Source organism: Mobula hypostoma, chromosome 6 (genome assembly GCF_963921235.1).
Source record: "Mobula hypostoma chromosome 6, sMobHyp1.1, whole genome shotgun sequence".
In the NCBI taxonomy this organism is placed as follows: domain Eukaryota; kingdom Metazoa; phylum Chordata; class Chondrichthyes; order Myliobatiformes; family Myliobatidae; genus Mobula; species Mobula hypostoma.
Window position 1 is genome coordinate 174,284,884 of NC_086102.1, and position 12,238 is coordinate 174,297,121.

A 12,238-nucleotide genomic window follows, 5' to 3' on the forward strand; every position below is an offset into this window, starting at 1 on the left:
CCAATTAACCCTAACCTAATCATGGGATAATTTACAATGACCAATTAACCTACGCAACATGTCTTTGATTTTGGGAAGAAACCGGCGGATCTGGAGAAAACCCAAGCATTCCACAGGGAGGACGGACAAAGACTCCTTGCAGTACAGTGCGGAATTGAATTCCAAACTTCGGAATGCCCCAAGCTGTAATAATATTGTGCTAACTGCTACCCCACCATGGCGCACCAGCATGGCATTTAGGGACATCCTCAGTAAATAAAAGGCACTATACAAATGCAAATCTTTTATACAAATGTTTATTGAGTCAAACTGATACATTCGTAATTTTGCAGGTATAAGAAAAGGTTCCAAAAATTTGATGGTGACAGGAAAGGTTTTATCACAACGCTTGATGTCCAGTGCGTATTAGAGGTAAAATAACTGTAGTGGTATGGGTGCCTAAAGATTGGACTCGCTATTGCAAGCACTTTTTTTTAAAGAAGACTATGAGAGCAGCCTTTATTTTATTGTGTTAATTCAGCAAAATTTTCAGGGCCTGCAAAATTAGTTTTCTGTTTCATTTAAATAAGAACATTAATAGATATGGCCCAGTCCATCACAGGTAAAGCCCTCCGCACAATTAACTGAAAGAAGAGCTAGTAAGAGATTTGAAAGTGGGAGGGGGAGGGGATATATACATATTCTTTTTCTCTCTCTCCTTTGTCCCTCTCACTATACTCCTTGCCTATCCTCTGGGCTTTCTCCCCTCCCCTTTTCTTTCTCCCTAGACCTCCTGTCCCATGACCCTCTCATATCCCTTTTGCCAATCAACTGTCCAGCTCTTGGCTCCATCCCTCCCCCTCCTGCCTTCTCCTATCATTTTGGATCTCCCTGCCCCCTCCCACTTTCAAATCTCTTACTAGCTCTTCTTTCAGTTAGTCCTGATGAAGGGTCTCGGCCTGAAACGTCGACTGTACCTCTTCCTAGAGATGCTGCTTGGCCTGCTGCATTCACCGTCATTTTGTGTGTGCAGCTCTATAAAATTCTGGTTAGGCCACACTTGGAGTACTATGTCCAGTTCTGGTCGCCTCACTATAGGAAGGATGTGGAAGCATTGGAAAGGGTACAGAGGAGATTTACCAGGATGCTGCCTGGTTTAGAGAGTATGCATTATGATCAGAGATTAAGGGAGCTAGGGCTTTACTCTTTGGAGAGAAGGAGGATGAGAGGAGACATGATAGAGGTGTACAAGATAATAAGAGGAATAGATAAAGTTGATAGCCAGTGCCTCTTCCCCAGGGCACCACTGCTCAATACAAGAGGACATGGCTTTAAGGTAAGGGGCGGGAAGTTCAAGGGGGATATTAGAGGAAGGTTTTTTACTCAGAGAGTGGTTGGTGCGTGGAACGCACTGCCTAAGTCAGTGGTGGAGACAGATACACTAGTGAAATTTAAGGGACTACTAGACAGGTATATGGAGGAATTTAAGGTGGGGGGTTAATATGGGAGGCAGGGTTTTAGGGTCGGCACAATATTGTGGGTCAAAGGGCCTGTATTGTGCTGTACTATTCTAACTTCACTTACCCCAGTGCTGAACTGTTCCCATAACATATGGACTCACTTTCAAGGATCTGGGTGTCCTTGTTCATCAGTCACTGAAAGTAAGCATGCAGGTACAGCAGGCAGTGAAGAAAGCTAATGGCATGTTGGCCTTCATAACAAGCAGAGTTGAGTATAGGAGCAAAGAGGTCCTTCTGCAGTTCTACAGGGCCCTGGTGAGACCACACCTGGAGTACTGTCTGCAGTTTTGGTCTCCAAATTTGAGGAAGGACATTCTTGCTATTGAGGGAGTGCAGTGTAGGTTCACGAGGTTAATTCCCGGGATGGCGGGACTGTCATATGTTGAAAGATTGGAGCAACTGGGCTTGTATACATTGGAATTTAGAAGGATGAGAGGGGCTCTAATTGAAACATATAAGATTATTAAGGGATTGGACACGCTGGAGGCAGAAAACATGTTCTCGATGTTGGGGGAGTCTAGAACCAGAGGCCACAATTTGAGAATAAGGGGTAAGCCATTTAGAACGGAGTTGAGGAAAATCTTTTTCACCCAGAGAATTGTGGATCTGTGGAATGCTCTGCCTCAGAAGGCAGTGGAGGCCAATTCTCTTGTTGCTTTCAAGAAAGATAGAGTTCTTAATGATAGCGGACTCAAGGGATATGGGGAGAAGGCAGGAACTGGATACTGATTGTGGATGATCAGCCATGATCACAGTGAATGGCGGTGCTGGCTCGAAGGGCTGAATGGCCTACTCCTGCACCTATTGTCTATTGACTCTATATCACAAGTTCTTGATATGTATGGCTTGTTGATTATTTTTTAACTTTTGTATTTGCACATTTTGTTATCTTTTTCACATTGGTTGGCTGTCTGAACTGTTGGGTGCGGTTCTTAATTCATTCTATCATGGTTATTGGGCTTAATGAGTATGCCTGCAAGAAATCAAATCTCAGGGTTGTACATGGTGACAGATATTTATGTTGAACTTTGAACTTTTAAACCTATGTTAGTATAGACCTCATAGATAGGATGGGAAGGTGACCATACATCTATTCTGTTAAAGCTATTCTTCAGCATGTTTGAGTTATTGTAATATTGCAATTTTTTAAAATTTAGCATTTTTTTCTGTGTCTTTCATCCAGAGTATTGGCTATCAGGTGGATGAGGCAACTCTGCATGAAATGCTAACGGAAGTTGATATAAACAAGAATGGACAGGTAGAGCTAATTGAATTCTTGCAGGTGAGTATCTGCTTTTTCCATTAGAGACTCTGAAAGAAAATGGTCCTATAACTTGGTAATAGCTTAAAATGTTTAGGTCATTAGCTGCAGTTTCTTATTTGAATGAAAATAAATGTCCAGCCCTTTGACATTCATTTAAGTTACACATAAGATAAAATTGAGGCTCTTGATCTGCTTATTTGACTTTGTCTGCATGAGCCTTTGAGTTTATTTTTCCTCTGAAAGTAGAGTTTGTTTTTATAGATCTTGTCCTGGATAGGTATTTCAAATATCTGCCAAGCCTTTCCTCTGCAATGACAGTGATGAATGCAGAGCATGAGATAAATTAATGCTCGGGATTTTGGTCAATGTCGGGTCTTTCTTCGCTGTGTCAAGTTAAACAAACAAGATCAAGGCAAAGGAAATGGTAATTGTCTCTCCTGAGATGAGCTGTAGATAACTGCATTGTGATAGAAGATTGCAGAAAATCTATCTTTTGTGCCTAACATGCCATTTTTAAAAAATATGTATTTATTTGAATTTAATGACGCTGAGCAACTCATGTGTAAATGAACTCATATTTATTTCCTCTGCCAGCTAATTGTACAGCTCACAGAAGGTAATAAATAAGCTAGAATTTCGATCCACAGAAACTGATGTATACTGCCAAGAGCTGATGGATCCCTGTGTAAAATCCAGCATATTAATATGCTATGTTAACATTGGGTATTTTTTCCCACAGACTGAATAGAGATTTAATTTTAATAGCTAGCAGATCTTTGGATTCTGAGTGGAAATGCAGATTTAGAATATTTTATTTTCTGTCTTGTTGATGGTGATTTTTTTCCCAGAAAATAATTAGGTTTTACTGATATTGTCATGAATGTTCTGCAGCAAAGTAAGTGGAGTTTCAGCATTTTCAGAGATCCTGTCTTTTATCTAAAATGCACTATAATCATATCTAAAATGCAGGACTCGCCCAAAGTATGAGAATATACAAATTAAATACGATGAGAAAATATCATTAGCAAACCAGACCTAACTGCAATAAAGCCTTCAAAAATGGCAGTGTTTAGAGCTAAAGTAATGCCTGATTATATAGCATCTTTAACCACTTGTTTGATGATACAGAGCTTTTACTTTAATGGGGAGAAACTGCTTTATGTACAGCTTTGTTAAATTTCAGACATGAATATTTTGCATTATTGGGAAGGGAAAAAAGGAAGTTTACCTGCTTTTTGGTTGAAGAGAAAATCGTCATGTCAGCATAAATCTATGGTGTTAATTGCTTGAGTTGGCTCTCTTCCTTTGCTTCTGGGAACATTTATGTAGCAGGAGAGTTTTGCTGCTGAAATGTTGGCCACTTTTGTAAAAGAGCTCCTCCAGCTGCTGAGAGAAGTACATCCAACGAAGCAGCAAATCTTATTCCAGCATGCCCCATGCTCTTTATTAAAGTAAAATCTTTACTTTCTTCAACGCAGGACACTGAATTACAACTGAAGTGAGGAAATTGTTTGCCTGGAGTGTAGTTCCCCAAGTCATTGCCAGAACTCCCCAATTTCATGATATAAGCCAGTGATATTAAACCTGATTCTGATTGTGAATTTCCCATAAATTGATCGGGTTGTACAGCTGTCATCTGATGCACTGCAACAAATTACTGCCCAAACAATTGAAGCCTGAAATTTCTTCCAATAGCTGAGAACTTGCTGCTCCTTTGAGATTGTTCTTTTTTTTTGATGATAATGCTTTTGTAGTAGGTTTCCTTGTAATGTTACCTTACAACTGTGAGTATCTTTCCTGAATAGGCGGGAAAGACAGTGTAATTTAAAGTCTGTTCATAATTGAAGAAATGTTATGTGTAGCCATTGTAACTATTAAATCTACCTGATATTGAATGAATTATCTGTTGATAAGTTAAACAATGTGATTGGCACTGAATGATTTTTAAAAATTGATTTTCTTCCTCTTCTATTGCTTCTAGCTGATGAGCGCAATCCAGAACGGCTCAGTGTCTGGAAGCAGATTAGCTATTTTGATGAAAGCAGCTGAAGAGAATCTGAATAGAGAATGTCCGATTCCCGTATCCCGCAGTGGAGGGGGCCTCTGAGTTTTGGTTCACCAAATGAACCATGAGCCTCGCGGAAAAGTATGCTTCTCTGCGGCCGTCGCCACTGCTGCTGCAAAGCTTGGTGTTGCCAGCCCTTTTCCTTTTACGCTGTCGAGGATTTACTCCATTGGAACATAATGCATTAAATTCTGTAACTTCTGTCTTAACGTCATTACTTTGAACATTACACTTCAGTAAATGCACTGAATAGTTCTGACAGCTTTAAGTGCAGTGTAAGCTTTTATAATTCAAGCAATTGGAAACAAAAGTTTGTATTTTAATATGAGATTAACTTTTCCCTTTTATGGGAATAGATATATTTGTGCCAATGTGGTTGATGTAAAGTAACTCATAAACTCTCACTTTTTATGGGCATCATCTCAGAAGGATAACTTTTTTCCCGTTAATTTCATTTGCGCTTGAATTTGTGATGTCAACATTCTGCTGCTACTGTCCATTCTCAAGATCACATGTTACCAAACCTGATAATTCAGTGGCTTCAAAATACTTAATGTTGCAATCAGTTGTTGAAAGAGTGAGGTTTCTCTCATCTCATAATGGGCTAATAAGTATCCATTTTTTATAATGATTATCGATTGTACTCCTTTCAAGCCTGTTCAATATCTAACCAGTTTACTGGGAGTTATTGATTTTTAAAAAAATTGTATGATGTGTACAGGACAATGAATGGTAATTTACCAGGAAAGAAGTTGGATCTTCGAGCAGGAAATGAGAGTGGAGGAGAGTCATGTTGCTGTTCACCACCTTAGGAGCATCTAGAGCAGGGCTTCCCAACCTGGGCTCCATGGGACTCCTCCGTTAATGGTAGGAGTCTATAGCATAAAAATGGTTGGGAAGTCTTGATCTAGAGTTATTGGATCTTGCCATGAAACAAATATGTTAATGAAGGAAGCATATCTTAAAGAAACAATCAGAGGCCGCCAGCATCCCTTTATGTGCAGAGTAGGAAGCCGATGCAGTCCTTCACAGTCATGTCAGTACTGTCCTCCACTTCCGTCCACTCCTCAAGACTGAGCTCTCCCACAATGACCAGTTACTGCTGCAGGAGGCTTCATTGATGCCAGCAGCTTGCTTTGATAGCTAAGTGGCAACTTGGAACCAGGATTCAGAAGCAAAATACTGCAGGTGCTGTAAATCTGAAATTGAAACTGAAGATGCTGGAAAGACTCAAGAGGTCAGCAAGCAACATTGGCAAGTGAAACCGGACAACATTTCAGATTGATGACTTTTGATTAGAACTATATATATATCATGGCTAATCCTTTGTATTACAGTTATCTATTTAGGCAAGCTAGTCAACCGCGTACTCAGTTGACCTCCAAAAATGTGAAGTAATTATTGCAGATTTGATTACTTCATTGTATGGGTGCTTTTGTAACGTTGCCCACATCTGCTGATTGGGCCATAACTGTGAACTGCTGCTAATCAGCTGGTAAAACACAATCAATAGAAGTGTGGCAATGAGGTAGTAATCATGGAGAACCTATGGCTTTTATTTTAACACCAGGACTGAGGCAAAAGCATTTCAAGTTCAGGGTATTTTATTGCAAATTCCCCTCCCCCAACCACTCAGTGCCCCTTACAAGGAAGGAGGCATGAAGAAGTCTGGGAGTTCAGTTGACCTTGACCACCAACTAACATGCAGGTAGGCAAGAGACAATACTTTAGCTACCTTCCCTCTGCCATATAGCTGTAATATATTTTGTGTTGTACTTTCATACCTATGCAAATGATTGAATGCATGCATTGGGCATATTAAAGCACAGGCCACAGTGTAAAGGCTGAACCCCTTCTGTGTTTCGGATTACAGTGGAGAATGATAGATCATATGTACCTACGAGCTTTCACTGAAGTATACCTTCCCTATTTGGACTGTGGAGAATCACTGTGCAGGAGAAATCTTCTTGTTATCCATTCATAGTCATAATTTCTCCCCATCAACCCAATGATTTCCATTATTGCCTTAGCTATCCTCACATCTGTTGCACAGTGGATGTCTACTTTTCTTGAAGACAGGTCTGAAACAAACAACCATCTTTTATTGAAATAAATGTCTACCTTCCACGTCAATGGGGAGAAAAAACTAGCGTGCATTGAATCACTAAAAAGAAAATCTGCAGATGCTGGAAATCCAAGCAACACACACAAAATGCTGGAGTAACTCAGCAGGCCAGGACCTGCCAAAGAGTCTCAGCCCAAAACGTCGACTGTACCTTCTTCCACAGATGCTGCCTGGCCTGCTGAGTTCCTCCAGCATTTTGTATGTGTAGCGTGCATTGAGTTATAGGTGGCCTGATTGGGCTTCCATGTCTGGCTGTGAGTGTATCCTGTAATTTGCTTTATAGAATATTAGATAATAACTAAGAGCTGAAGAAATACAACTTAGCTTATTTAAATAAAAGTAAATGGCCATTATTACTTCAGTCACTGAAATTGAAAGACCCATAGACTGCAAAATGAAATATTAAGAATCCCTTAAATGCTGTGTTCATGTGTTTGTTCTCTTGATGTAAGTGCATGGTTGTGTGACCACAGATGTGAATAGAAATCTACACAATATGCATTTCTGACACAACCTTCAAATTCAATTCCGGCAAGACTTTCTTCCCAGTTTTTAAAGAAAACTTAAAGTGAAATTCTAATGCCTTTTTTGTGATAATATTTCTTGTGATGTTTGGGAGTTAAGGTGATGCTTTATTCAAAGTCTCTACATCTGTTTCCTTTTTATTGGTGCTCTTTCTAACTTATTTTTGAACTGTTGATTTTGTATTTATCAGATTATACTGTTCAACGGCAGATCACATTTCACAATATTAAAAGTGAGGAAAGAATACACCACAAATGGCACAATGTTAGAATGAAAGTCAAAGCAATAACAGGCATTTGCAATGTAATTGTTTTATTGTAACCAAAAAGCAAACAAACACATCTTCCCGGGAAACTTCAGGAAAGTTACTTTGTACATGAAGACATTGGATCTTTTCAAACACATTGTTAACAAAAGATGTTTCTGGATGTCTGACTGCTGATTCTGCACAAAGTACTGGGCTTAGATTAGATTCAAATTTCTCTGTGCACAAACTAAACTCATTCTTCAGAACTTTGCGTCACTTATTTAAAAAATTCCATGTGTTTTAGTAAAGTAATAAATAGTTTGTGCAAATTGTGTGTATGTGTATAATGTGTAAAATGTATGTAGTGCACTATTTAAACTGGAAAAAATATTCAGGTGTACTTAGTTTGTGGATTTGTGGACTATCTGCTTTTTTCTTATTGTTTAAAAACACATTTATGAATAAGGTTAGGATATCCCCAGGAGTTTTGCTTACTGGCTGGAGATAATCTACCTGAGATTAATCTTAACTTTCAGTGTGTTAAAGGATTGGTTTGATTGTACTGTGCTTTTTTTGTTGTTGCACATTTATAACAATCTTAGTAGCAGGCACCTTTACCTAAATTTGTTGAACATAAGACCATCTTTACTTTTAAATAATAACTGAGAATTTTAAAAACTCATATGATTCAGTATCAGTTTGTCAAAACAGACAATTCCTCCCCAAAAGTGACTTCTTAGTCAAAATTATACTTGTCAACATTTCAAGAGATTAATTAATTTAAAAGTCTTCATAATACTAGGTGTTCAAATTCATTTGTACTAAGGATGAACCAGCAAACTGTGGAAAAGAATGTTGAAGATCAAAACATTCCTCTACATATGATAGTTCTGCAGAATTTTATACTCAACCTCAACACTTTGTTGTGAATCAGTCAATTAATATTGTGATGTCTGTATTTTAATTTTTGTGGGTTTTGCTAGCAAGATTCTCCTTTGGAGATTTAAATGAGTGCATGCAATTTTGAAATATTTTCCGAATGTGCCTTGTTTTTAACTGAGAAAGATTTTAAGGATGTGAATCAATATCTGATGTGTGAAGCAGTAACTAGTTTTGTTTATTCCCAAATATAAATAAAATACCTATACAGCCGTAAGGAATCTGTGTGCCGTGGTTTGTTATTGGGTACTTCTAAATTCATTTTATTTACTTTAAATTATTAATACTTGCATATTCATTATTGGTCATTGCAAAAAGGTACTTGAGAGCAGGACTGGTTAAAATGGCCTCCAGTGCTACTTCATTCCATGGTGTGATGTGAGGTAGGAGCTGGGTAATAATGTGAACCAGAGAGTATAGCTGATCCTCAAACTCTAAATTGTGGACACATCCCCATCTCCAGATTTATAATGGATAAATTTGGGATTCCTCCTCTCACATTGCACAACCTCATCGGAGAATGGGTGCCCTGATTAAGAGAGCTGTAAACTTAGGCAGTTCCATCGTGGCCACTGGCCTCCGAAGCATCCAGGAGCGATGCCTCTGAAAGGCGGCATCCGTCACTAAGGACCCCATCACCCCAGACAGGCCTTGTTCTCATTACCGCCATCAGTAAGCAGGTACGGGAGTCCGAAGGCACACATTCAACGATTCAGGAACAGCTTCTTCCCCCTTACCATCCGATACCTGAATGGACATTGAACCCATGTACACTACCTCACTTTTTTTAAATTTTTGCACAAGTTTAATTTAATATGTATATACTGTAATTCACTGTGTCTTTTCTATTATACATTGCATTATTCTGCTGCCGCAAAGACAGCCAATTTCACGACATATGCTGATTATCTTGCCTCCGTTTGTTGTGGAAAAATTGGTGAGATGCACACACAAATAAGACGGAGAAAAACTTTATATGCATATACTCAAGAGAGTGAGAATAGTTATCAGGTGGATGATTTGTTCATCACTTGGGGTGGATTTTAAACAATGCAGAGGCCACTTGGTTGAAGTAGAGGCAGGCCTTAAAGTAAGTGTGGCAAATTTAGGCTGGTCCAGTCTTAGAATAAACGCTCCTGTATCTTTTTCTCAAAACTTCTTACAGTCTGTTTCTATTTTAAATGAACTAAGCAGGCAAATTGTAAGCACACAAAGGCTCATAGACTTATTAGGACGGCTGCCCTCGATCTGCTAAAATTTAATTGCAGTAACTACGCATTCCGATCATTAAACACTTGAATCATTCACTCCGCTGTCGGCTTCAATCTCTACTGAAGTAAATGGGCTGCCCTCCCTCTCACTCCTCCCCAAATACAAACAGTGTTTATTGGTCACTTGAGTTTCTGATCTGTGTAGCTGGGCTTGACCTCCAGGAAAACCCTAAATATCCCACACTCCTCAGTCTGACATCTCATCAATCGCAGCCGATAAAAGGGCTCCATGTGACATAACATCGGAGCTGTCGAGTGACTTGCTGCTGATAACAGCGGGTCAGGGTGCTGACACCTCTTAATTTGAGGTTCATTCAAAGTTGGTTTCTGAACTGAAATAATTCAAGCCTGCGGACTTTATTTATTCCCAAAGGGAAGTGGTTGATACACCCAAAAGCTCACGTTATTTAGAATGCAACCGTGGGACGTTTATTATGATTTCAAGGATGGATGAGACAGAAGCCGGTTTAATTTTTAGGTGTACAAACGCCCGGTCATATTTTACACGCCGATAATATACTAGAAGGTTATAGGTGGTTTAGGTATCCTTCTGCATTCAAGGACGTACCACAACATTGAAACTGACTCGAAAATATATATTGCCTGCTCTTTTGCCTTATTGTTTTCGTTTCTCTCTTAAATGCTTTCTCTATGAAACTATTGCAGTGTGTGGCAGTTCTACCGGGACAACTCACCCATAAAATTTCATACAAGTGGGCATTAATTGCGTGTGTGTGTGTCCTTGCGAGTGGCCACAAGCTGTTCCGCCGAAGGAGCATCATAATCTGGCGAGATCTGGCGCTCACATAATGTGCACTCAATCCACTTCCAATACTGTGTGCTCCAGACTTCTGAAGCGGCATATCGAAGCTGATTAGACTTGTATTACTGTACGAAAGCCTTAAAACAGGGACATGAAATTCCCCTGCCTGCTGTTTTAAATGAGAAATTAAAACAAATGTGTAGATATCTATTTTAATTATGAGACTAAAGAATTTCATGTGGATATATTAAATATTAATGCACTAATCTCAGTGTAATTTCGAGACTATGGTGCTTCCAGCCTTCTGTGATCTGATGAGGCGGCGTTACTAAGTTAAATTTCACCGCATTTTGAGGTTACTTAGCTGATTCCCATAGGTGACTGAAATGATGAATTGGGTTGTATTACAATGCAGAACTGATTAAGTAACTCGGCAAGGCGTACTAAACTAATAGGGGCGATGAAACACAGAAGGTCCTGATTTTAACAGGGCTAGGAACAAGTTTGGGTCCTCACTTGAAGATAACTGGCCTGATTCCCGCTTCAAGTCAGCATCGTAGAGGACCCAGCAGAAAAGCAGCAAATGGTGACGAAGGGAACATGGGTTTGGAAGTGGGTAGGCATACCCTTCAGGGGAAAGCAAAGCCCCGCACGGAAATCTAGGGACAATTGAATTCACCCTTTAGTTTGTCCCCGGTGTTTCTGACAAATCAGGCACTGGGTATCGCCGCCAAGGATTAACTAAGGCAGGATCCAAATGGTATCATCAGGTCCTCATCGAGATTCCCACCAGTCTTTTGAGTGCCTTCCAGAACTTGCCTGTTAGAATGGGAGAATAGGTTAGTGGGAACTTTTTAACCTCCCGCGTCTTCATTATTGCTGGACATGTGGTGAAAACCAAAGCTCGATTGATGGGCACCAGTGTTTAAATATGATTATTTGTAACGTGATACTGGATTGTTCACATTGATGCACAGACTCTAATGAGGTTAGCAAGGCCCAGTTCTACACACTGGTGCTGAAACTGAAAGTAATGACTACAGTTGTAACTATTAATGAGAACTACTTAAATGTTCACAAAACTGGATTTTACCTAATGGAGCTTATCCAGCTAAATCAATGATAAAAGCTATAATGAGGAGTCAAATCGGAAGTCATTGGAAGACACCATAATAAACCCATAAAAAGTCTTAATCTATAACAGCTGTAACTCGAATATGCATGTCGATTTTTTTTTCCTTCTTGATATTGTACAGCTTTTTATTTCTTTTTCCAAAGACATGTTAGAATAAGAATCAAAATCAGTGTTAATATCACCGGCATATGTCGTGAAATTTTGTTGACTTTACGGCAGCAGTACAATGCAATGCACGATAATAGGAAAAAACTGTGAATTACACTATAATATATATCATAGTTAAATTAAATAAGTAGTACAAAAATAGAAATAAAAAAGTAGCGAGGTGGTGTCTATGGGTTCAAAGTCCATTCAGATGGCAGAGGGGAAGAAGCTCCGAATCATTGAGTGTGTGTCTTCAGG

At 39.3% G+C, this 12,238-nt stretch overlaps 1 protein-coding gene across 5 annotated transcripts in view; it reads left to right on the top strand.

The window, feature by feature from the left end:
- The window catches only part of gpd2 (glycerol-3-phosphate dehydrogenase 2 (mitochondrial)), a 133,847-nt gene extending 124,972 nt beyond the window's left edge, over positions 1-8,875 (top strand). For all 5 annotated transcript variants that reach the window (XM_063052277.1, XM_063052276.1, XM_063052281.1 and 2 more), the window contains 3 exons: positions 333-411; positions 2,683-2,781; positions 4,745-8,875. In XM_063052277.1, the coding sequence (XP_062908347.1) occupies positions 333-411; positions 2,683-2,781; positions 4,745-4,870 (304 nt within the window). In that variant the 3' untranslated portion in view covers positions 4,871-8,875. The remainder of the gene's footprint in view (positions 1-332; positions 412-2,682; positions 2,782-4,744) is intronic.
- Positions 8,876-12,238: the final 3,363 nt, after the last annotated feature.